Below are 27069 nucleotides of genomic sequence, written 5' to 3' on the forward strand. Positions count from 1 at the left end.
CTGAGAGGGAAGGGGAGAGGGTCTTACTATGTGCCGAACCTCATCTTCCTTTAGGGGACAGACAAGACCCGCGTGACAGAATACCTCACTGGTGCTTATCAGAAAACTCCTAACCAGTTAAGGGTTGTATTTCTGCAGGAGGTTGAAACTTCACTTAGGTTAGGTAGGAACCCCTGGTTTACACAGTCTTGGGGCCTTAACCTAAGTGGCACCATTTTGATCCTGTGGTTTTCTTGTTAACCTGCTCCACCTAAAAGAGGCAGTTACTCCTGTGCTCTGGCCAATTATTGTCAAAGGGCCTTGTCAGAGCTTCCAAGAGAAGGTAAGTAGCTGCAATTTTACACAATAAAATCTTCTAACTTAAAAATGTTGAAAACATGGGCCCCTGGGTGGCTCAGTAGGTTAAGACCCCAACTCTTGATTTGGGCTCAGGTCATGATCTCACAGTTCGTGGGTTTGAGCCCCTTGACAGGCTAGTAGCATGGGAACCTGCTTGGGATTCTGTCTCCCTTTCTCTCTGCCCCTCCCCTGTACTCTCTTCCTCTCTATTTCTCTCTCAAAAATAAAGAAACATTTAAAAATAAATAAATAAATATTAAAAAAATAAAAATGCTGAAAACAGACACAAAGTTCTGGTCAATGAAACATAAGGAAAAGCTGTTTGTCAGGGGTCCTGAGAAGGCGCCTTAAAAGAGAGAGTGGGTTTGCCCTTACCCCTTCCTCATTTCTGCTGTGTATAACATGGATTAGATGGCTGGAGTCCTGGCAGCCAGCTTAAGGCCATGAGGTCTCAGGAACATGCAGCTGCATCCTAGCTTGCTAGAGCAGAGAGAGCGGAATCTAGCTTGCTAGAGCAGAAGGAAGGCGGAATCCCTGATGACCCTGAGATGCCAAACCAACCTGGGACACATGCCGTTAGACTTCACTGACAGCCACGTTGCTTTGGGCTTTCTCTTATACACAGCCAAACACAATACAATTCTATTATAAGTGTCAAATGCGGTAGAGGAGTAGGAACTTCTGGCATGGCAGTACGAGTTATGCAGATCAGCTCCCCAGTGAAATTGGCGAAAATTATTTTATTTTAAATTTATTTATTTGGGGGAAGGACAGAGACAGAGGGAGAGAGAGAATCCCAAGCGGGCTCCATGCGTCAGTACAGAGCCTGATGCGGGGCTTGATCTCACAAACCATGAGATCACTGCCTGAGCCAAAATCAAGAGTGGACGCCTAATCGACTGGGCCACCCAGGTGCCTCTGAAAATTATTTTAAAGAAACCGAACAAATATGAAAAATAGCTGGAAATGATCCTAAAGACATATAGCAAATGAAGAAACGATTTAATTCAAGAAAACCTACTAGGGGCTCCTGGGTGGCTCAATCGATTAAGTGTCTGACTTCAGCTCAGGTCGTGATGTCACAGTTTGTGAGTTCGAGCCCCGCGTCAGGCTCTGTGCTGACAGCTCAGAGCCTGGAGCCTGCTTCAGTTTCTGTGTCTGCCTCGCTCTCTGCCCCTCCCCTGCTCTCTGTCTCTCTCTCTGTCTCTCTCCCTCAAAAATAAGCACTTTAAAAAAATTTTTTTGAAAACCTACTAACATTAGTTAAAAACAGCAAGAGTCTGTGCTGTTTTTTTTTTTTTTTTTTAAGTTTATTTACTTGTTTTGAGAGAGAGAGAGTGGGGGGAGGAGCAAAGGGAGAGAGGGAATCCTAAGCAGGCTCCTGGCTAGCACAGTGCCTGATGAAGAACTGTGAGTTCATGACCTGAGCGATATCAAGAGTCAGATGCTTAATCACTTAATTGACTGAGGCCCTCCTCCCCGCCCCCCACCCCGGAGCCCCGAGTCTGCGCTGTGTGACTCAAGACCTCACTCCCTCACCTCTCCGAACTCAGCGAGGTGGAAACTCCACTTGACTGGTGCAGCCAAGAACACAGGGATCACTCTCCACCCAGCAACCAGTCGGTGGGCTTTCTTCCCAGGAGGGGCAAGGCATCGGCACTTCTTAGCCTGTCCATCTCATCCTGATGTTGAAGCTAAGTTGCAGGCTGATGCAGCCAAGAGGTGGAGGTTCCCTTCTTCCAACTAGTCCCCGCTGGTGGTACAAAGGCTCTACCTTGAGCATGGTGCACCCAGAATATGGGGCCTCAACTGCCCTTGCTCTGGTTCGTAACATTGTGGTTCCAACCCAAGAGGGGAAAGCTGAGCAGAACGGAGGGTATTGCCGACCCCGTGCCCCTGACGAATTCCCTTCTCCACGCACTCAACTCTAAAAGAGGGAGAGCCAGAGAAAAGTGTGACATCGTTGCCATCCCCAGTTCGAGCCTTGGCTCAGAAATTGTGCCTGGGTGAGGCAACTGGGAGGAGACAGGTGGATCGACTGGACATATAGACGAAACTATAGGCTGGCCAGTTTGCTGGAGTGACCTGGGAAAAGAGGCCACGAGGGAGAATATGACCAGGGTCAGAACAAATCTCAAAACACTGAGCTCAGGAACATCCCATCAAAGGAGCCTGAGTCTGAATGGACCCAGCTGTGGAGCAATGTATGCCCCTGGCATTATTGAAAACAATAGATCAGCCAGCAATTAGTGGAGCTTAATAGCTAGGTGCAGCCAGGAAAAACCACAAAGACAAAATAATTGTTATTACAAGGTGACTGAGGGCACATTCAGGGCTGTGCCTCTTGAGAAACAACAACAGAGGCTCAATACTGCCAGGGTGAACGGTCTGGCTCTTGATTTCGGCTCAGGTCATGATCTCATGGTCATTGAGATCGAGGCCCACATCAGCTAGAGCCTGCTTGGGATTCTCTCTCTCCCTCTCTCTCTCTCTTGCTCTCGCTCTTGCTCTCTCCCAAAATAAATAAATAAACATTAAAAAAAAAGGTCTCCACTAAAATAATCTAGTAGGTCACTAAATAATAAAAAAGCGAGCCCTTGGGGGGCACCTGGGTGGCTCAGTCAGTTAAGCAACCGACTTCGGCTCAGGTCACGATCTCATGGTTTGTGAGTTTGAGCCCCGCGTAAGGCTCTGTGCTGATAACTTGGGGCCTGGAGCCTGCTTCAGATTCTGTGTCTCCCTCTCTCTCTGTCCCTCTCCCACTCACAGTCTCAGTCTCTCTCTCTCTCTCTCTCTCAAAAATAAAATAAACATTAAAAAAATTAAAGAAAAAAAAGCAACCCCTTGGGTGGGGTGGTGAGGGAGTAGCAGCATGCAGAATTGTCTAAAATGTCCAGTTTCTAACAAAAAATTATGAGACACGCAAAAAAAGAGTATGACCCATACACCAGGGGAAAAAAGCAGCCTATAATTGCAACCAGATGTAGGATTTAATATACAAAGGCAGAAACCATTAAAAACATTTTAAAGAAATAAAGAAAGGGATGGTGACAATGTCACATCAAATAGAAAATATCAGTAAGCAGACAGAAATCGTAAAAAAGGAACCAAACGGAAATTCTGCAGTTGAAAAGTATAGAAACTGAAATGAAAAGTTACTAGTTGAGTTTAACAGTAGATTTGAGCTGAAAGAATCAGCCAGCAAGAAGAGAGCTCAAAGAGATAATGCCATCTCAGAGAGGAAAAAAAGAATGCAAAAAAATTAATAGAACCTCATGAAACTGTGACCCACAGGGTTAATGAGGTTGAAACTAGCATAAAGTTTAAAGCTTGTTTCTCAGAGAACTCTTTCCCCCTAATCACCTGTTGTGTCTTTTCAGACCCCGCTATCAAACCCACTAGTTGTCTCTGCAGAAGCCTGGGCTCGTGGTCAACTGATACAGTTCCAGCCTATGAACAAGCAAGGCCCTGCCTTCCTTACCCAAGATAACAAGCCAAGACCCCATCCAGTTTATACTAGCTCTTGGAGCATGCCCACACCCTGTCTCCGTGTCCTAAGATATAAGATAACCTGTTGACATCAGGGCTGAATATTAAGTCTTCCTCTAAAGTGAACATGGGATATATGTTATATGTATATTTGCTCAATGCACATGCTACATTGTGCTTCATGAACAGTCATAAGTTTCCCTGCCCTATTCATCAATATGTATGCAATCTCAACCCCTACGATTATTAAAAAAAAAAACTTGTTCTCTCCTCTTTTAGGCAGGCCGATTTGAGGCTTGCCCTCCTGTCTCCTCACTTGTCTGCCTCTCAAATAAACCCTTTCCTGGCTGCAAACCTAATGTTTTGGTGATCGGTTCTGCTTTGTATTGGGCAGATGGATTTGGGTTCGGTTACACTCATAGAAATTTGGGACACCACTGCCCATACCAACTCAGGTGTAATGGGAGACCAGGAAAGACAAAGTAGGAAAAATACTCAAAGAAATATTGACTGAAAACTTCTCCAAATCTAATGAAAAACTACTATTACTACTACTACTAATAATAATGGCCTACACATCCAAAAAGTTCCATGAACTTTAGACTCAAAAACACAAATAGATTAAAAATGAAAGAATGGAAAAAGATACATCTGGCAAATGGCAACCACAAGAACACTGAGGTAGTTATGCTAATACCAAACAAAACAGACTTGAAAACAATGTTACCAGAAATAAAGAGGTACCTTTTATAATGACAAAAGTCACTCCATGAGGAAAATGTAAAAATTATAAACATATACATCTAAAAACAGAACACAAAATGGGTTCCCAGACAAAAATAACGGACAGAAATGAGAAGAGCAAAGACAATTCAGGGGTGCCCGGGTGGCTCAGTGGTTAAGTGTCCGACTCTTGATTTCTGCTCAGGTCATGATCGCGTGAGTTCGAGCCCCGCATGGGGCTCTGCGCTGACAGTGCAGAGTCCACTTGGGACTCTCCATCTCTCTGCTCCTCCCCTGCTTATGTTCTCTCTCTCTCTCTCTCTCTCTCTCTCTCAAAATAAATAAATAAACTTAAAAGAAATTTTAAAAAATAAATAACACATTTTTTAAAAAAAAGACAATTCACCAGTGACACTTGGAGACTTCAATACCCACTTTCAAAAATGAACAAAACTGTGCAGAATATCAACAAGGAAACACGTGACATTGTGGTTTATAGGAAACCTAAAGGCCTTGGAATCTCTTAAGTGATGGCAGATTAAAATTCTCATTAATACCCTGCCCAATGCAACTCTTCCACCTGGCTGTTCCTGAGTGACATCCTTTTATAACACACGATATAAGTAGGTACTTCTCTCAGTTCTGTGAGCCCCTCTAGCAAATTAACTGAACCCAACGAGTCAGAAGTCAGTCAGAGGCACAGGTAACAGTCTGGACTTGCAACTGGTGTCTGAACTGGCGAAGCAGGAGTCTTTAGAACTCAGTCTTGCAGAATTGAGCTCTTAACCTGTGGGATCTGATGCTATCTCCAGAAAGCTAATTAAGTTAGGTTGTAGAACACCCAGCTGGCCCAAGAAGTGCTTGGCGTGGGGAAAAACACCCACACGCTGGAACTGGTAGCAGAATCACAAAACAGAAGACAGGAACAACACTGTAAACCAACCAGACCCATTTAATAAAATGGAAATAATGCAAAGTCTGTTCTTCACTCATAATAGAATAAAAAAATCAGTAAAGAAAGAAATCCGGGAAACTCACAAATAAGTGGAAATTAAACAACACACTCTTAATAACCAATGAGTCAAAGAAGAAACTAAAAGGGAGATTAGGAAATACTTTGAGATAAACGAAAATGAAGACACAACTTACCAAAATGTATGAGATGCAGCTAAAGCAATGCTTAGAGGGAAACTTATAGTTGTCAATGCCTGTATTAAGAAGGAAGGATCTCAAATCAATAACCTAACCTTCTGCCTAAGACACTGGGAAAAAAAGACAAACTAAACCTAAAGAAGCATAAGGAAGTTATATTAGTATCCTAGTATTGCTGTAAAAAAATACCACAAATTGAGTACTGGAAAGTTATTGTCTCCTAGTTCTGGAGGTTAGAAGTCAAAGATTTTCCTTTTGGGGGGCTCTGAAGGAGAATGTGTTCTATGCCTCTCTCCTACTTCCTGGTGGTTACTGTCAATCCTTAGCATTTCTTGGTTAATAGAAGCATCACTCCAATCTCTGTGTCAGTAATCAGGAAGATTTCTCTTCTCTGTGTCTTCATATGGTACTCTTATAAGGAGAGCAGTAATTGGATTTAAGGTCCACCAGGATCCTGTATGACTTCATCTGAATGTAACTAATTACACCTGCAAAGAGCCTATTTCCACGTAAGACGACGTTCACGGGTACGAGGGCTTAGGACTTCAACCTATCTTTTGGGGGCACCGTTCAACCCACAACACAAGAAAATAATGAAGATTAGAGAAAAAAATTAATGAAATAGAGAATAGAAAAATACAGAAAACTGTTGAAACCAAAAGCTGATTCTTTGAAAAGATCAATAGAATTGACAAACCTTTAGCTAGAATGACCAATGACCAAAGAAACAAAGACTCAAAGTACTAGAATGAGAAACGAAAGAGGGGTTATTATCACTGATCTTAAAGAAATAAGGTTTATATTAGATACAATTAGAAACAACTATATGCCAACAAGTTAGGTAAATTGGATGGAAACAGCCAATTCTAAAAAGAAAAACTACCAAAACTGAGTTAAGAAGAAACAGACAATCTGAATCAACTGTTAAGAAGTAAGATACTGAATTAATAATCGGAAAGCTTTCCAAGAAAAAAAGCCCAGGCATTCAGACAGGTACTGAATGCCATCAAATATTAATTAAGGAGAATTAATACAAAATTTCAGTAAAGTCTTCCAAAAAACAAAAGACAAGGGAACGCGGCTCAGTTCATTCTATGTATAAGGACAGCATTACCTGGATACCAAAACCAGACAAAGATATCACAAGAAAACTACAAACCAATATCTCAGGTGAATATGGACAAAAAGATTCCTCAACAATACAGTAGGAAACCATATCCAACAACATATAAAAAATATTACATGCCATGACCAAGTTGGATCTTTCCAGGAATGCAAGTCTGGCTTACCATCCAAAATCAATTCATGGAATACACGACATAGAATAAAAAACAAAAGACACTTTGTCATCTCAACAGACACAGCGAAAGCATTTGACAAAATCCAAAATCCTTTCATGATAAAAACGCTCAACAAACTAGGAATTGGAGGGAACTTCCTCAACCTGGTAAGGCATATCTCTGCAAAACCAAGAGCTAACCTCATACTTAATGGCGAAAGGCTGGAAGCTTTCCCCTAAGATCAGAAATAGACAAAGATTCCATTTACATGAAATCTTTGCAATAGGCAAATCTAAAGATATAGAAAGTGGATTAGTGGTTGCTTAGGCAAGGGGACCATGTGGAGGTGGGGAGTGATAGATGAAGGGTGTAGGCTTTGTTTCTGAGGTAATGAAGATACTATAAAACTGATTGTTGTGATGATTGCATGTACCTGTGACTCATCTTAATAAAGCTGTTTTTCAAATGTTTTAGTGTTTATTTATTTTGAAAGAGAGAGAAAGCACCCACACACGAGCACACAGGCACACTGTCGCTGTCGGTGCAGAGCCCGCTGCAGGGCTTGATCTCGCTACCTAGAGATCATGACCTGAGCCAAATCAAGAGTGGGACGATTAACGCTTACCTGAGGCACCCAGGCACCCCTAAGCGGTTTGTTTTTTTTTTTTTTGACATCATTAGAGACACCATTAAAATAAGAATTAGGGAGGATCTGCCTTTGGCATTCATGGAATCCTCAACAAAGGAGGTTCCAGACAAGAGGTGAAGCAACAGGAACAGAAGTGGACAGAGCACCAGTGTATATACCAGGAGAATGCTCATAATTGCAAAAGCACCCAAACCACCCAGTATCCTTCAAGCAAAATGGATAAACGGTGCTATATTCCCACAATGGCATACTGCACAACAACGAATCTCAGAAATGTAATGGCCAGTAAATTAAACTACTGGGGCTCCACCAAAATAAAAAGCTTTTGCACAGTGAAAGAAACCATCAACAAAACAAAAGAGCAACCTGCCGAATGGGAGAAGATATTTGTAAATGACATATCCAATAAAGGCTTGATGTTCAAACTGTATAAAGAACACACCAACCTCAACACCAAAAAAACAAATAATCCAATTAAAAATGGGCAGAGAACTTAAATAGACATATGTCTAAAAAAACATACAGGTGGCCGACAGACCCGGGCAAAGATGCTCAACATCACTAATCTTCAGGGAAAGGCAAATCGAAACCACAATAGGATATTACCTCACACCTGTCAGACTGGCTAAAATCAAAAACATAAGAAACAACAAGTGCTGATGAGGATGTGGAGAAAAAAGGAACCCTCATGCGCTGTTGGTGGGAATGCAAGCTGGTGCAGCCATTGTGGAAAACGGTATGGAGTTGCTTCAAAAATTAAAAATAGAATTACCATATGATCCAGTACTTCCAGTACTGGATATTTACCCAAAGAAAACTAAAACACTAATTTGAAAACACATATGCACCCCTATGTTTACCACAGCATTATCTGTAATAGTCCAGATATGGAAGCAGCCCAAGTGTCCATCCACAGATGAGTGGATAAAGATGTGGGGTATATGTGTGTATATATATGAAATGGGGTATTAGCCACAAAAAAAAGAATGGAATCTTGCCATTGCAACGACATGGATGGATCTAGAGAGTATATTACCAAGTGAAATCAGTTAGAGAAAGACAAATACTTTATGATTTCATTCTTATGTGGAATTTAAGAAACAAAACAAATGAGCAAAAAAAAAGAGAAGGAAAGAGAGAGAGAGAGAGAGAGAGAGAGAGAGACAAAAAAACAGACTCTTCAACAGAGAGAACAAACTATTGCCAGAGGGGAGGTAGGTAGGCGGATGGGCAAATAGAAGAGGATTAAGAGTACACGCATCACGACGAGCACTGGATAATGTAGAGAATTGGGGAATCACTATATTATACACCTGAAACTAACATAAACACCGTATGTTAATTATACTGGAATTAAAAATTAAAAATTTTTATTTAAAATAAATAATTTTTTTGTTTTAATTTTTTAAATGTTTATTTATTTTTGAGAAAGAGAGACAGAGAGAGAGAGAGAGAGACAGAGAGCACATGAGTGGGGGAGGGACAGAAGAGAGGGTGACACAGAATCCAAAGAAGGCTCCAGGCTCTGAGCTGTCAGCACAGAGCCCGACATGGGGCTTGAACTCACAGATCACATATCATGACCTGGGCCGAAGTGGGACACCCAAACAAGTCACCCAGGAGCCCCTAAAATAAATAATTTTCTTAATGTGATATCTACTTAGAGAAGCTAGCACAGAAGACTAAACACACGACAACGGAATTTTTATAAAGCTCAGAAACAAGCAAAACTAAATAATGTATTGTTCAGGCATTCATATATGTGTGATAAAATTTTACAAAAACAAAAACAAAAGCTGAGTTACAACGAACAAAGAACAGGATGGCGGTTACCTCTAGAGTGGGTACTTCTAACGGTGACACCAGAGAAGGAACAGTTGAGTGGATGCCATTCATGTCCATGTTGGCATGGACAACATTCTCGTTCTTGGGTCAGGTGGTAGGTTCACAGGCATTCTCTATCTTACTATGCTTTATAACTACATATATGGTTATAGACATTTCTTTTATGTCCAATAAACTGATAGAATAATAAAAGAAAAATCTTAAAGTGAATAGGTGAGTGGAAACCTGCAAATGAAGACGATTCTTTCTGGAAGACTGAGAAAGAAGGAGAGGGGAGAAATAGTACGAGAGCAAACGGGAGACACAGGTAATGGGAGAGATTTTAAAATGAAGGCAAATGGCATGAGTTTATAAACCAAAGGGAGAAGTCTGCAGAAAGAGGAAAAGACTGGAGGTGAGAAAAGACATGACCAGTAAGGGCTCCAAAACAGGTAGAGAAGAAGGGATACGGGACAGGGGCACTGAGGCCAGGGAGAGAACCTTGAAAAGAAAGCAAGCCTGTCCTGAGACTAGATGAGGAAGTGAAAATACGTTGTAGATATAAATAAAATTCTGGAAGAAGATGCACTGAGGGAGGCAGAAAGATGAAGAAAACCATATACAATGGTATCCAGCTTTCTTGAAGTAAGCACTGAGGTCATCTGTTGAAAATAAGGAAGGCAGAGATGAGCAAGCAGGGAAGGTTTGAAAGAGTCGCAAGAAGTTGACACAGAACAAGTGAAAAGCAGGCACAGATGAGATGAGAAACAAGAAACCACTAGCAGCATCAAGGGGGGGTTGCCTGCATTTCCCAGCAGTTCTGTCCCTGTGGTGTGGCAGCAGGGCCCTGGGACAGCAGTTGGAGGACCCTGGACTGGGGGGCGGGGGCAGCAGGAGGGAGCCTGGGAGGAAACTTCAGACTACACCAAGTGGTCCTCCAAGATAGGGAGAGGGCATACAAGTTTACTGATAATAATAACAGCCTCCGTGATGGGCAGCTTTTAAAGACTATTAAAAAAAAAAAAACAACACCACTGAGTTTAGAGAAAGAAACACACACACACACACACACACACACACACACACACACACACAGGAAAGACTGACTGAGCTCACTGGACTGAAATAGGCCTAAGACGTTAATGTTGGTTATCTTTCAGAAACAAGATTGTATTTATTTCTAAAAATTAGTAACTTGATGCAGCGAAAGCAAGCAATGAAGGAAGTTTACAAATATGCTAACAGCCATCCTAAGAGTAAGAAAGAATAAAAGTGAATTTTCCCCTTTTGGTCTTTATTTTCCAAATTTCAGTCACAGAATTAAATTACTTTTATAATAGTAATTTTTAGTTTCTGTGGGAACAGAGGCTTCAACAGAATTGCTGCATTCTGAATCCACAGGTTTCAAACCACTGGTGTTTTTAAATCTTATTTGCCATGCTGGTTACATCACAATGAAAAGTCCCTCTCTGCTTTGCCCTCTACTTTATCTCATCGACCTTTGATCTGCTTAGATTTTTTTCCTTTAACTTAGTTTAAAAAAAAAAAAAAGTCAGACATTCGAGAATTTCACTGGGTAAGGATTTCTAATCCTACTGATAAAATAATATTGCACAGGCTTGAACATGGACACATTCTGCTACCTGTGCTATGGCATCAGTGGACAGTAATGGACTTGGGTCATCTCCATCCTTGCAACGAAGATGTCAGATAAAGAAGCACTAAAAATCCAATTCTCTTCCCCCCCCCCCCCCCGCCAGCTTTTTTTTTTTTTTTTTTAGTGTTTATTTCTTTGTTTTGAAAGAGAATCTCAAGCAGGGTCCACACTATCAGCGCAGAGCCCGACGTGGGGCTTGATCTCACGACCCTGGGATCAAAACCTGAGCCACAATCAAGAGTTGGATGGTTAACTGGTTGAACCACCCCGGCACCCCTCCCCCACCGCAGTTTACTCCCAGTTAGTCCTGGACCAACTATTCTCTGTGTTGTTGCTAGAAGGACTACCATTGCCTCTGATGCTCTGGACACTGAAGAGTGCAGAAAACCTCCACTGTCTCCTGACATGACACTAGGAACGGGACTCCCAGTTCTGTAGGGCTTTGGCCACCTTGGATCTGGATGGGATGACCCCAGCAAAGGCCTCTGATCAGGTCTCCAGCACCTCTGTTCCCAGTTTGCCCTTTATTTCCGAAGAGCACCATACACCATTTCCCCCTGTGCAAACTCCCCCGTCTGTGGGATAAAGTCCAAAGGCCTGAGAAACAGAGCCTTCCACAACCACTTCCCAGGCTGTCAAGCCACTCAGGGCAAATCTGTCTTTCCACTTCTGGCCTCTGCACCTTTGCACATGCCGGACTCTACCTGCGACATCCCTCTTCTCATTCTTCTGTAGTGCCCAGCTGACACATTTCTCCTTCAAAACCTCAGTCATGAAATACCTCTTCTTGAAGTTCTTTTTGCATCCCTTCCTCCCAGGAAAGGCCAATCGCTCTTGCCTGTGCGTGCTATGCTGTATACAGACGTCTTTGTTCTGGCACCTATGACTGTCAGCCCCAAGAGTACAGGGGCTGACCTCTATTCATCTTGGTGCCACTACTGCACTTCTATTCTGCTTTGGCCCAGCGTCAGAGAAACAGAAGGCACTCCATGTTTGTAGAGTGAAGGCTGAATGACCCAGCTCATGGACCACCTCCCTTTCAGGGTTACTGCTGCCTCAGACAGGCCTCCGGAGAGAAAACAATGCGTTGGGGGTGGGGGTAGGGAAAAATCTTGCTAGAACTCATTCATTCAAGAACAACTCTGGTGCACCTATTATAATAGCTACGGAGAATTTTTTTTCTCTTGAGATAGAGAAAGAACAGGTAAGTAGGGGAGAGGAGCAGAGTGAGAGAGAGAGAATCTTGAGCAGGCTCCACAGTGAGCAAGGGGCCCAACACAGGGCTCCATCCCTGGGACCATGACCTGGGCTGAAATCAAGAATCGTACACTCAACCGACCGAGCCACTCAGGCACCCTTGGAGAATGTTTTTTAAGAGATACAAACCTGGTCCCTACTTTCAAGAAGCACAGAGTTGATCAAAAAAAAAAAAAAAAAAAAAAAAAAAAAAAAGCTATATTCAGATAAGTTTAAATAATCATACCATATGACCAGGTGTCAAGGAAGTTTGAAAGAAAATATATACCCAAGAAAGTCAAAGCAGCCTGGCGAGGACTCAATTCCAGATCTCCCTGTTACTAGCTCTTATTAGTTGTAGGACCTTGAGGAAGTGACTTCACCTCTCTCTGCCTCAGTCCCCCCACCTGTAAAGACGATGAATTCTGACCTCGTATTGTACTACTTCCTCTCCTTCTCTCTGTTCCAGCCACTCTGGCTTTCTTTTACTGTTCCTCCCCTGTTCGGCTCACTCTGGACTTAGGACATTGACACCTTCTGGTTCCTCAACCTAGAACGCTCCTCCCAAATCTGAACCGTTCAGGTCTCTACTCATACAACCTCCTCAGAGATAATTTCCTGACGACCTGCCCTAGATAGTATCTCCCCTCCCATGTCCTGCCTAATGCCCATACTCGGATTTATTTACTCCACAACACTTACCAGTGCCAAAAATCACACTATTTGTCTACCCTTTTTAATTTCTGCCATCTCCCACTAGGACATAAATTCCTTGAGGGCAGGGTCTTAGTCTTAATTGGATCCCCAGTGCCTAGAACTAACTAGAATGGCTGGCACAGAGTAAATACTAAAAAAAAAAAAAAAAAAAAAAAAAAAAAAAATTGTTAGGGGCACCTGGGTGGTTTAGTCAATTAAGCATCTGACTTTGGTTCAGGTCATGATCCTACTGTTCATGAGTTCGAGCCCCGCTTTGGGTGAAGCGCTGACAGTGTGGGGCCTATGTGGGATTCTCTCTCTCACCCCCTCACTCACTCATGCCCCACCCTCACAAAAAAAAACAACAACAACTGTTAAATAAGAGGCGATAACAAAAAAATAATACCTACATCAAAGGGTTTTGTGAGGATTAAATAAGACAGTGCACATAAAAGAATATAAAGTTCTTAGTACAGTGCCTAGCAGGTAGTAGGCTCAGTAACATCAGCTAATACTATTCTCTAAGAAATCCAGAAGAGGCTGAGGTCAACACAGGGAAGCAGTCACCAAAGTTTCAAGGAGGAAGCATCTTGAGCTTGATCTGGAATGATAAGGATTGTTCTGATGGGTAGAGAGGTGGGGGCACCGTAGGGAGTTAGAGGTGTGCCCCTGTCTGAGCCACCCTCCCCCATGTGTTCTTTGCACCTCCATTAAATGCAGAGCCATCACACTTAGAGGCATCTATTGACCAGCCTCTGTCTACCCATCCATTAATCCACTTCCCTTTCATTTCTGTACCACCAGAGCCTAAGACAAATTTCGCTACAAAAGGGCACAAAATAATGTTGTTGAGTTCACTTTAGAAATCTGTAGACCAGCAATTCAGGCCTACATGTCCATCCTAAAGAAATACTCAAGTGTCAGCATTAAAAATCATGTACGAGGATGTCCTCTACAGCATGGCTTGTGAAGGGAGGAAAAAAAGTTAGAAATACACAGAATGTCCACCCACAGGGAAAAAATAAAACTTACTATGGTATGCATCCATATTGTATAGAGGTTAAATTGAACAACAAGATAGATGTTTATGTACTGATATCAAACAATCTCCAAAAGACAGTTCTATTGGGGGGGGGGGGGAAGAAAAGAAAGGTTGGAGAATACACACTATGTGATCTCATTTACAACAAACAAACAAAAATTTTAAAACCACATACATACAAAACCTAAAGATTTATCTGGAGATACACACACACACACACACACACACACACACACACACACACACACATTTTTTAACCACTGTATTTTCAGCTCTTCAGTACCATGCCTGAAACATGCAGTAAGTGTTCAATAAATGTTTGCAGAACAAAGGATGGCATATGTAAATGTACAGAAAAGGATTAGGAAGCAGATCTGCTTTTCATGCTCAATGTTTCTGTGCTGTTTGCATTTTTAAGTCACCACATTAATGCGTTACTTGTATAATTAAAATGAATTCAAAACAGTTCTTTAAAAAAACAGTTGCAGGACCTGGATAAAAAGAGACCCGCGCACTCTTCATAACTTCTCTGGGTAACTAATTTACTCGTCCTGGGGCAATTAGGGCTCTTACACAGCAACTCAACACTCACTTTACAAATCCAGCTTCAGACATAAAGAGGAGTGGGAAAGTGCTGGGTTTTAAATTGTTCCTGCAAACCCGTTAAAGGCATAGCATTTGTAAGGGCGCTCTCCTGGAGCTAGGGCTCTAGCCCCCTGCCTTCCCCGAGCAAGCCAGGCCGCAGAGAAAGGCAGGCAGGTGGGCGTGGAAAGTCCTCCAGGTAGGTGTGAGCACGCGGCGCTCGGGTAGGGAAACTTACTTTCCAAGCGGCCCCTACTCTAGCAGTAAGCTGCCTCTCCTGCTCAAGCATCCTCCTCCGGAGGAACCAATTTCTTCTGTGATACGCCCAGAGCCCACAGGTCACCTGGTTAGTGGAGAAGTGCGGTGTTAAAACCCCGGGAGCGGGCTGTGGGTGGCATCTCTGCGGTTCGGCTCTCTCACCCGGGGAAGGGTCTGGAAAAGGTCTCCTGCATTTCAGACCAGGGGATCAGCAGCCCTCGCCCCACCGGCTAATTCAAAGTTGCGCGCCCTGGCGCCCTGGCCCTTGGAGGGGGGGGGGGGGGTGCGGGGATAAGCGCAAGGGCGGAGGGTTGGCCTCGGACCCTCATTCACACCCGGAGGCGGCCCTGCCCGTGCCCCTGGCGGGGACCGGTCCTCCCTCCCAGGTCTCCGCTACCTCGGGCCGGTACGCTGCGGACTCGGTCTTAGGCCCCCGGCGTGTGAAGGACAAGAGGGCGGGCGAGCGGCGCAGAGCCGAGCCGGAGATGCAGATCCCAGGGCTCGCCAACCGCCGGCAGAGAGGTGCGGCGTGGCGGGCACCTTCTTCGGGTCCTCTCCGCACAGCTGCCTCTCAGCTCCGCGCTTCGCTCCGGGGCGTCACGGGTCCCAAATGCCGCAGCTGCCGCGGGAGTGAACTCCGCACCTGGGAAATCGATCCGAGATGCGCAAGGGCCTCCCATTGGTCTCAACGGCCGGCGGGCCCCGGGCTGGGGGCTTCCAGTGGGGGAGGGGGCCGAGGGCGGGTGCCCGGCTGTCCATCACAGGCCACGCCCACTCCAGCCCTACTCCCACTACGGCCCCGCCCGCTGGGGGGGCGGGACCCTTGTGCGCCACGCCGAAAACTTGTCTCCTCCCCGGGAGATTCTATTGACTGGAAGGCCGTGGGAAGCTACTACCAGCAGCCAATTGAAACGCGAAACCTGCCCCATGGGGGCGGAGAGAACACCGCCCGCTTCCTCTGGAGCCAATAGAGAAGAGGAACAGAGAAGCGCTTCCTGAGTTCGGGGGTCGAGGGAAGATGGCGACCACCAAAGGGGGTTGGTGCTTGTGCGAGTTACTGAGGTGAGGAGCTGGCGGTGTGGGTTCGCAGGCGTTTTCTGTTTCGCGGTGGTTCTTGTCCGCCCAGGGCAACTGAAGTTTGCGGGAAAGGGGATCTTCTAGTCACGAATCTAGGCCTCAAGGATAGCGCTATTCTCACTTCGGAGTCTTTTAATTAGACTGAAGCTGACTGGGTTAAAGACTCAGTTAACCGCGTTTTCTTCGCCTGCCCCACTTCTGGCTGAAGGGTGCAGTTTCCCTTCCTTTTTCTTTTTTGTTCGCACTCCAACGATTCTGTTATAAATTATCCATATTCATTTCTCGTTTTCCTTTATAATGGAGCCATGGATCATTTTCCAAACTATCGTGTCTCTTTTTGGTAAAGAATAAACTGGCTCTTGTCACGTCTTAGTTTCCCCTCTTTCACTCACCAAAATGGTCGCTGTTAACATATGTCACTTAAATATGTTAACCTTGAAAATAAAACAGCTATCTTACCAGCAAAAATGGTTTGGTTGGTTTTGTTTGTTTTTTTCGGGAGTAGCAGAGAATTGCATTTCTGGATATACAAGCTATGACAAAACCATACCTGGCAAGTTCTACCAACGAGAGGACCGTTGTTTTATGGAGAAGGAGGAAGTTGAAGGGGTGGGGGGTTGAAGTAAAGTCTGCTGGAGAAAAGCAAGAGTAGTGAGGGTTTCTCATTGGCTGAGTTGCAGGAGTACTCTTGTAGGAAATGCGACGTACATCTCTCCCTGTTGGGGCCTGTTAGTGGCCATTCTGTCGTGTTTAGGATTCTACTGTTGGATGCTGTCATTGACAGTTCTTCATGAAATTGACATTTGAGTGATAGGGCTCTTCTGCGTTCCCCCTTCTGGCCTCCTGACTCCATTTCAGTGAGATTTCTCTTTATTTTCACAAATAAAACGTTTATGTTGAATCATCTGGTTCATGATCATCCATTGAACTTTATTTCCGGTTGATGTAGGAGTAATATAAAATTGTATTACATAGGTAATACATTGTTTCTTATAGAAGAGTTAGGAAATAGAGGAGCAAAAAAGAAAACTGGCCAGGCGTGCTACCATCTGGAGATAACTACTGTTAACATTTTGGTGAAAAAAAAAACCCCAGACTTTTTTTCCCCTACTTTTATTGTTGTAATACTACTGTTTTGTTTTTTTTATTTTTTTTATTTTTAATTTATTTTTTTTTTTTACGTTTATTTATTTTTGAGACAGAGAGAGACAAAGCATGAACGGGGGAGGGTCAGAGTGAGGGAGACACAGAATCTGAAACAGGCTCCAGGCTCTGAGCTGTCAGCACAGAGCCCGACGAGGGGCTCGAACTCACGGACCGCGAGATCATGACCTGAGCCGAAGTCGGCCGCTTAACCAACTGAGCCACCCAGGCGCCCCATAATACTACTGTTTTTTACCTGACTTGCCCTAAATTTATTTAAAAAAAAAAAAAAAAGACCTATTATATTCCATCTACACAGTTCTTTTAACACCTACCTATTTTTGTTCAGGTTGAAATTTGTAATTAGCATGATAGCATCCTGCAGTGTATACATATTCTCTCCAAAATTCAGGTATTGTTTCTTCATTTTTGTCCCCTCTACTCCAATTTCTATAATGATTATTTAAAACATTTTGAACAGGAAAGTCTATTTTCAGAGGCTTCCTATTCTTCCCTGACATTTGAAATATCCCTGACTCTGTGCTTTGCGCATTACAATGGCTAAATAAATGTTTGTTGAATGAATGAGTCACTGTTGATTAGTTATCTTTTAAAGCCTTGGGTTTCTGTGGTAAACATTAATGGCACATATTTTTAGTTTATATATATATATATATATATATATATATATATATATATATGTATATATGTATATACAAATGTATGTGTGTGTGTGTGTATACTGTATACTTTAATGTTTATTTTTGAGAGTGAGAGAGAGCACGAGTTGAGGAAGGGCAGAGAGCGAGGGAAACACAGAATCTGAAGCAGGCTCCAGGCTCTGAGTTGTCAGCACAGAGCTCTATGTGGGGCTCAGACTCGTGAACCATGAGATCATGACCTGAGCCAAAGTTGGACGCTCAACCAACTGAGCCACCCAGGCGCCCCTATTTTTAGTTAGATTTAAACAAATTCTAAAATGGATAGTTTTGATGTGCAAGTACTGTAGGATGTTTAATAAATTTAGTCTGTATCTTTGAAACTAAGAGACTCAATAAAGGACTGGCTCAACTTTAGTTATTAGTAGGATTTATTTTTTCTGATTTTAAGTTAAATAGTTCAGTTTGAAAATCCTATCACATGAATCTTCCCACTTAAGTCATTAGAAGGAAATGCCATAAAAATCCTTGGATTCTATGGATCAGCCTCATTTTAAATTAAATGGGCTTTTAACTTTTCCTGGGAAAGCTGTATAATATTCTTTTTATGAACAGATATATTCCAAACATTAAATAATTGACAAATCTTACCACTTATGTCAAACCCTGTTCATCCTTTAATTCAGTAGTTCTCAAAGTATGGTCCATAGACCTTGACAGGTCCTCAAGACCCTTTTAATAGTTCTTCAAGATCAAAACTATTTTTATAATAATTGAAGCTAACATTTGCTTTCTCATTATGTTTACATTTGCACCAGTGGTGCAAAAGTAATAGTGGATAAAACTGCTACTTACTACAAATCGAGGCAATGACATCAAAGTATACGAGAAGTCTTGTGTTTTTCACCACCGTGTACTTGCTCAGGCCAGTTTTACTAAGAATGTCCTTGATGAAACAGTAAAAATTAATTTTGTTAATTAACCTTGAGTTGAATACATATCTTTTTAATACATATAATGTTTTCATACTGAAGTATGATGGTTATCTCAAGGAAAAGTTCTTGCATGATTGCTAAGTTGAAAGCTGAATTAGACACTTTTTTATGGGATGTGGTTTCTACTTGAAAGAATGACTGACAAAGTATGGTTCTTCTGACTTGGGTATTTGAAAATGAATGAAGTGACCCTGTCAGTTCAAAGAAAACAAGTGACAGAATTTATTGCTAATAATAAAGTTTGAACTTTCAAGTGAAAATTAGAATTTTGGAGAACCTGTATCTGCCATTCAAAGCTTGACCACTTTCCAATAATTAAAAGATTTTCCTGAAGAGATGGGTAGTGATATTAACAAATGTGATTTGGGGATATTATACAGTGAAAAAATGTGCCCACATTTGGAAAGTCTACATGAGTCATGAACCAATATTTTCCAAATAATCAAGTCATGACATTACAAAATCATGTCTAGGTAAAAGATCCACTTAAAGTACAAGATTTCAGTATAACGCAGTATGAAGAGGCATTGATTGGCTTTCAAACTCCATGTTGTACCTGACAATTAAGAAATTACCACTTGTCTAATTTGGTATAACATCACAGAAAAATGCTGTAACCATCTGAAAAGGGTATTTAAACATACTCCCTTTTCCTACTACATATCTGAGTGAGCTTAGATTGTCCTTCATATACTTCAAGTAAAACAACATATCACGAAGATTGAATGCAGAAGCAGATATTAAAAGCCACTATCTTTTGTTAAGGCAGACATTAAAGAGATCTGCAAATATCTAAAACAGTAATACCCTTCTTACTGAATTTCTTTTTTGTTTGTTTGGAAAAAAGGGTTTTTTTTTTAAATAAAAATGTGTTTTATATTAACTTGTAATGGATTTGTCATTGTCAGAATAATTCATTAAATTCCTCAGTTTCATTTCTGATATGCTAAATATTGGTAGATATAATCAACGAAAATGAGTATTTCTCAACAAGGGGTGATTTTAACTTCTGCAGGACATTTAGCAATGTCGAAATAATTCTTATGGTCATGATTGGAAGGGCACTATAGGCATCCAGTGGGTTGAGACCAGGAATGCAGCTAAACATCCTATAATGCATAAGACAGTCCCTGCAGACAAAGAATTATTGTGGTCTAAAATGTCAGCAGTGGGGCGCCTGGGTGGCGCAGTCGGTTAAGCGTCCGACTTCAGCCAGGTCACGATCTCGCGGTCCGTGAGTTCGAGCCCCGCGTCAGGCTCTGGGCTGATGGCTCGGAGCCTGGAGCCTGTTTCCGATTCTGTGTCTCCCTCTCTCTCTGCCCCTCCCCGGTTCATGCTCTGTCTCTCTCTGTCCCAAAAATAAATAAAAAAAAAGTTGAAAAAAAAAATTAAAAAAAATAAAAAATAAAAAAAAAAATAAAATGTCAGCAGTGCCGAGTTTGGGAAATCCTGATAGAAATAAAAGCTGTATGGGGTCTTCAGGAATTTTTAAGAGTTTAAAGATATCCTGAGATCAATCATTCTAATAAGTCAAATACGTCTTCAAATAGTGCACTTATTCACAATAGGAAATCCCACATGAGAAGTTTGTTTCCAAACTAAATATAAATAAGATATTTATTTCTACCGGGGCTCCTGGGTGGCTCAGTCGGTTAAGCATCCAACTCTTGTTTTGGCTCAGGTCATGATCTCATGGTTCGTAAGTTCCAGCCCTACGTCAGGCTCTGCACTGTCAGATTTTCTCTCTGTGCTTGGGATTCTCTCTCTCCCTCTCTGCCCCTCCCACTTACTCTCTGTCTCTCTCTCTCAAAATAAATAAAACTTTAAAAATTAAGAAAAAAAGTTATTTCTCTGAAGAATTTATGTCTTCTACTTATGGACAATGAAAACTATGCAAGTACACAAAATATCCCCATACATGCTTGGATCATTAAGCCCTTCAGAGCCCAACCTGCTTTTCACTACCACGTACAAACTTAGAGTCTGTATATCTATGTCTCCCACCTGTCACTGCTCTCCACCAAATACTTGAACTCCCCGGCCCTGAGTTTTCATTATTTAAGTTTTAGTATTTTAGTGTTTTTATGTGTTACAAGCTCCTCGGATCCTTTATAAAGGGTAGGCAGGATAATAAAAAATATGAAGCTAGATACCAACTGTATTGCCCAACGGTAACAGAAAAACACACTTTGAAAAATTATTTTAACATCATCTAGGAGACGTGTGAAGAGGTAAAGAATTTTGTATGCAGTCAACAAACACGGATGCCTTCTCTGGGCCAGGCATTATGCTAGGCGTTGGCATCCAGTGGTAAAGAAGCCTGGGTCCTTCCTTGCCTTTGCAGAGCTTCAGTCAGCCTGGCAGTAAGAGCCTTTTAGCAGTCAGTGGGGGAGTGAGTATGGAGTAGAAGTAGGTTGTCAGAGCATTTATGGCAACTCATTTAGAGGCACATAAGGAAAGGCAGTGTTCTAGGGCCATAGAAACAGATCAGATGCAGAACTTGTAATAGAAATGGAGAGATCTAAGTTCCTCTCACCCCAGAAATGGTTCTATTTGAGGCGAAGTGAAAGAATAAAAATGATTTGCTACCTCACCAAACTTTTAACTAATTAAATGTTCATTATTGATCATTCAGAAGACATACTGCTCGGGTTCTGTGTCGTGATTTTTGAGGGTCAGATGCCATTCCTGATCATGTCTTGTTTAGGTTAATAATTAAATTTTAGTTTTTAGTCCTTTTTTTTTAAATTTTTTTTAACATTTACTTATTTTTGAGACAGGGAGAGACAGAGCATGAACAGGGGAGGGTCAGAGAGAGGGAGACACAGAATCTGAAACAGGCTCCAGGCTCTGAGCTGTCAGCACAGAGCCCGACGCGGGGCTCGAACTCACGGACCACGAGATCATGACCTGAGACGAAGCCGGCCGCTTAACCGACTGAGCCACCCCGGTGCCCCTGTTTTTAGTCCCCTAACACATACACTGTTAGGAGAAAAGTGGCTCAACATTGATTTTTACTGCTGATTAAAAAGTATTTCGTTAGCAGACTCCCAGGTATAAAAATCTGTCTTTACTACTGATACATAAAGTGGATATGTAAAAGTAGACTTTAATTTGTTGTTTCTTTTGAATGGGCATTCTGTTGATTTTTATATTTTCCTTCTTGTTTCAGGTTTTTGTATTCATTATTCCTCCCTGGCCTGACAGTATGTGGAATTTTATGCATATGTTTGTTCATTATCCTCTGGGGAATCAGACTGCTGGTACGAAGAAAGAAAGAGTCAGTAGCAACTAGCAAAAATGGGAAAAATCAACTGGTGATTGCATTTTTTCATCCGTACTGCAATGCTGGCGGCGGAGGAGAAAGAGTTTTGTGGTGTGCCTTAAGGGCTCTGCAGAAAAAGTAGGTATGCATCTTTCTTAGGTCATTTGCTCTCGTATTACCTTTAAAAAAAAATCATTGCCCAGAAATTTACCTTTCTCTCACCTTACTCGTGGCCAGGAATTAATTGTTCTTCAATAAGGAAACGCTTCTGTTATGTGCCAGCCTGCCTTACAAGATCCTGTTGAATTTTAGTTGATATAATAAAGAAATGGAAAGGGAAAGTATCCACCCTTTAATGACAAAACTTAGCGGGGATAACTGTCACCTTGGAAGAACGTGTGGAGAAGTTGAATAGTAAACAGAAATATATCAAGTAATACCGAGGAACACTTTAAGCCTGAATACATTTAGTCCATAGTGGCACACAGGAGATAATCTCTGTGAGAGCATCTATCTGATTTTAATGTTGATATCATTACCAGCTAGTCTTAAATTACCATGTTCGAAAGAATATGCTACTACCCGGTCATTTCATGTTTTAGGCTTCCTTCTCTCCACCTGCATCTCCAGACGTAGAAGGAATAAACACAGTAAAGTACAAATTCCATTTGTGGTTTTATCATAGGAGGAAACTATTCTTCTTCCCTGGTTACGCTACTTCCTGTCACATGCCCTCCATCCAGTTCCAGAGCCTTCACACAGAATTCCCTTCACTCTACATCTCTGTTTCTCGGCTCATCCTGGCTTCCAGCCACCACCCTTGTATTTCCTCTGCCATCTTCCATAACTCCCTGGATCTAAAACATGTTCTTAGATCTCAGCTTACTGCCCGCCTTTCTGAGGCCTTCCCTGCTCCTTCTCTAATCACTACTGCTCTTTCCTTCTCCTAACTCTGTGCATTAGCTTGTCTACCTGGATTCTCTCACTCTTGAGGGCAGTGGTAAAGTTTTGTGATAGCTCTACTGTAGTCCCCAGCAAACTCTGTTATTCCCAAGTCACCTGCAATGAAAGAAGTCCAAATCCTCAGTAGGACTTAGAAGATACTTTTTCATCTTGTTCTTGCCACATTTTATTTTTCATCCCTCCCCATTCCTTCATGTATACTTTGCTCAGCACACTGAACTAGGAGCATCAGGCTCTCTCTATAGATTCCTTGCCTTTCCATACGGTGTTCCTTTTTTTTCTGACCTTTTTCTCCTCAGCTAATTTCTACAAGCCTCTCCTGACTCAGCATAAACTACAATACACTTTTCATTCGATCTAGAAATATTTCTTGGGGACCTACTCTGTGTCAGGCACTGTTGAGTTGAGATTGAATGATGAACAAAATAGATCATGGATCTTAGATTTTAGTGGAGAGGAGACAAAATAATATCTAAAAAGAAAAATACCAAATGGTGAGAGATGCTACGCAAGAAATTAAAATAGGACTCCATACTTTATTTTTTTAGTGTTTACTTATTTTGAGAGAGAGAGAACGGGAAAGGGGCAGAGAGAGGGAGAAAGAGAATTCCAAGCAGGCTCTGCACTGAGCAGAGCTTGGGGCTTGATCTCATGACCATGAGATCATGATCTGAGCCGAAATCAAGAGTCAGATGCCTAACCGGCAGAGCCACTCAGGTGCCCCAGGAATGATTCCGTACTTTAGACTGAGTAAGTAGGGAAAATCTCCAAGGAGGTGATACTTCTGAAGTTTAAATGACAAAAGCAGCTGACGTGTACTGAGCATTTACTATGTGCCAGGCATTGTTTGAAGTGTTTTACACGTGTCAGCTCATTCAATCTTCAGAGTAACCTTACAAGGTTGTTACTGTTACCCTCATTTGACAGATAAGGGAACTGCATTACAGAGCCCATGTTGTAAATCACATGCCATACCGTCTGCCTCAGGAAAACACAGTGAAGATGAGAAAAGAGAGTTCAAAACAGAGGGAACAACTCTTGCAAGTCCCCTAAGACTGGAAGGAGCCTGTCTTGTTCAGAGAAAGGAATCCAGTTTGGCTGACCCTGTGGGTACATGAGAGAGCGGAGGCAGGGTCCAGATTACTCAGGGCTTGAGTGAGTAGAGTGAGGAGTCTAGCTGGTATTCTAAGTGCTGTGGGAAACTATATGAGTGTTTCAGACAGAGAGATGATATTCTGCTTATCCGTTGCTATATGACAAGCCACCCCAAAACGTAATGGCTAAAGCAAGAATTTCTCATTATTTTTCACAGTTTGGGGATTGATGGGCCCTGTTTGAAATCCTGCATACCAAGCTTCTGCAGTTAGATGGCATCTGGCTCCGAGTCATCTGAAGGCTTCTCCACTAACATACCTGCTTCCTGGGCTGGGATGATTGCAACAGCGACAGTGGGTGAGGGTGGGGAACACTGGTCAGGCATCTCTGTCGCCCGCAGCCTCTCTACGTGACTCGCTTGGGCTTGCACACAACATGGCAGTCTCAGGATAGTTGGATGTCTTATGTGACAGCTGACTTCTCTAGAGCAAAGCAGAAATTACCATCCCCATAGAACTTGGCTCTCGAAACTGGCAAAATGTCACCTTTGACATAGTCTATTGGTAAAAGCAGTCACAGAGCCCATCATTCCAGGGGAAGGGACATAGATCCCACCACTTGATAAGTGTCAAAGAATCTGTGGCCATCTTTAAGCAACCGGAGATGACAATCGTTTTTACGTTTTATAAGGATCATTCCAGGGGCACCTGAGTGGCTCAGTGGGTTAAGCATCTGACTCTTAATCTCAGTTCAGGTCATGATCTCACGGTTCTTGAGTTTGAGCCCCGCTTCGGGCTCTGCACTGACAGTGCGGAGCCTGCTTGTGATTCTCTCGGTCTCTTTGCCCCTCTCCCTGCTCATGTGTGCAAGCTCTCTCCCTCTCTCTCTGTCTCTCAAAAATAAATAAACGTTAAAAAAAAAAAAAAAAAAAAAAACCTCAGTCTAAGGATCATTCTGCCTGTGGGGAAGTGCAATTAGATGCTCATCCTTTGGGTCTGCACAGCATCCCATGGCTGTCTTTATCAACACATATCACAGTTTTGCAGTTTTCTGTTTATATATCTGTTTTCCCCACTGAACTCAGCTCCTCGAGGGTAAAGACCCTCTAATCCCTGAATCCCCAGAACCTAGTAGCTCATACTAGATACTTAAGAAATGTTTTATGACTCAATAGCCAAAAACACCAGAGCAAATGCCAAAAGCATAGTCATAAGAATATATACTTTTAAAGACTTCCATTATTATTATACCCTATCTAATTTTGATGCAGGCACCTGATCTAGCTTTTAGAATCTTATTGCATTTCTCAGATAAAAATAGAGTAACGCTTTAGCATCTATGATCCTGTCTAAAGATACACTTAGTAAGTTTTAACTCTTGTTTAGGAGTACGTTATTGATATTACCATTTTATACTGAAAAGATCGTCAGAATAAAGTTTCTGTGTATTTCATAAAAGCGGAAATGTCAGCAATTTCTGTTGATGTCTGCTCTATGCAAAACTCTCAGAAGAGAAAATAGCAAAGAACTCGAAGTCTCATTTGGAGGACTAACATTTAACTCCCAGGACAGCAGAGGACTCGGGATCAGTAGACCAAGTGCAATGAAGGAAAAACAGTGGAAAACATTTTTTTTCAATATAGAAATAACCTTCTTTATGATTGTGACAAAATAATTATCTCCAACTTTTCTGCTCGATTTTAACCTAAACTAGTGAAAATCTTTACTGCATTCTGTTTTAGGTATCCTGAAGCAATTTATGTTGTGTATACTGGTGACGTGAACGTCAGTGGTCAACAGATACTAGAAGGTGCTTTCCGAAGATTTAACATCAGGCTCACTCACCCAGTGAAGTTTGTTTTCCTGAGGAAACGCTACCTTGTGGAAGATTCGCTCTATCCTCACTTCACACTGCTGGGCCAAAGTCTAGGATCCATTTTTCTTGGCTGGGAAGCTCTAATGCAGTGTGTTCCTGACGTTTACCTCGATTCAATGGGATACGCGTTCACACTGCCTCTGTTTAAGTATCTAGGTGGTTGTCGCATTGGCAGCTACGTTCATTATCCCACGATCAGCACGGATATGCTGTCTGTAGTGAAGAACCAAAATGTCGGATTAAATAACGCAGCCTTCATTACCAGGAATCCTTTTCTCAGCAAAGTAAAGCTCATCTATTACTATTTATTTGCTTTTATTTATGGACTTGTGGGTTCTTGCAGTGATGTAGTGATGGTCAATTCTTCTTGGACACTAAACCACATTCTCTCACTGTGGAAAGTCGGGAATTGCACTAATATTGTTTACCCACCTTGTGATGTACAGACCTTTCTGGACATTCCCTTACATGAGAAAAAGACAACCCCAGGACATTTGCTGGTTTCCATTGGCCAGTTCCGGCCTGAAAAGAATCATCCTTTGCAGATCAAAGCCTTTGCTAAATTGCTGAATAAGAAGATGGCTGGGTCACTTCCTTCCCTTAAACTTGTCCTCATTGGAGGGTGTCGTAACCAAGATGATGAGCTCAGGGTAAACCAACTGAGAAAGCTTTCTGAGGATCTGGGAGTTCAAGAAGATGTGGAATTTAAAATAAACATTCCATTTGATGAGTTAAAGACTTACTTGTCTGAAGCAACAATTGGTCTGCACACCATGTGGAACGAGCATTTTGGGATTGGTGAGTTTGTCCTTTCAGCAACTCGTTTGGTGTCATGAGATGTACATTTGGGTTCTCTTGATAAAATAATAATACTCTAGAAGTTCACATCAGGTCTAATTCTCCTCTCCCAGTCTGCCAAGTAAACTTTTTTCATTTGAGACCCCGCAGGACATAACAGTATGTAGTCAATAATAATAGCTGATATTTATTGACAGCTTACCGTGCATAAGTCATTGTTGAGATCTTTACAAGTATTATCTGATTTAATCCTCTCTGAAACCCTGCTTGGT

The 27069-nt window shown here is 42.2% G+C and overlaps 2 protein-coding genes across 7 annotated transcripts in view; one reads left to right on the forward strand and one right to left on the reverse strand.

Annotated features, from left to right (window-relative positions):
- Nucleotides 1-15691, reverse strand: part of ATP7B (ATPase copper transporting beta) — a 78428-nt gene extending 62737 nt beyond the window's left edge. Inside the window, exons 1-2 of one of the 3 annotated variants that reach the window (XM_078434002.2) lie at nt 15325-15564; nt 14908-15012 (exon numbers count right to left, since the gene is read on the reverse strand). In XM_078434002.2, the coding sequence (XP_078290128.2) occupies nt 14908-14958 (51 nt within the window). In that variant the 5' untranslated portion in view covers nt 14959-15012; nt 15325-15564. The other 2 variants (XM_078434006.2, XM_078434005.2) reach the window with 2 other exon arrangements.
- A 128-nt stretch (nt 15692-15819) lies between these two features.
- ALG11 (ALG11 alpha-1,2-mannosyltransferase) overlaps nt 15820-27069 on the forward strand; it is a 47827-nt gene continuing 36577 nt past the window's right edge. For all 4 annotated transcript variants that reach the window (XR_013550403.2, XR_013550404.2, XR_013550402.2 and 1 more), the window contains exons 1-3: nt 15820-15989; nt 21974-22204; nt 25866-26797. Coding sequence is in view for 1 of the 4 variants with exons in the window: in XM_078434048.2 (XP_078290174.1) it covers nt 15946-15989; nt 21974-22204; nt 25866-26797 (1207 nt within the window). In the remaining 3 variants the exon portion in view is untranslated. The remainder of the gene's footprint in view (nt 15990-21973; nt 22205-25865; nt 26798-27069) is intronic.

Source organism: Panthera onca, chromosome A1 (assembly GCF_046562875.1).
Source record: "Panthera onca isolate mPanOnc1 chromosome A1, mPanOnc1 haplotype 2, whole genome shotgun sequence".
Taxonomy (NCBI): Eukaryota; Metazoa; Chordata; class Mammalia; order Carnivora; family Felidae; genus Panthera; species Panthera onca.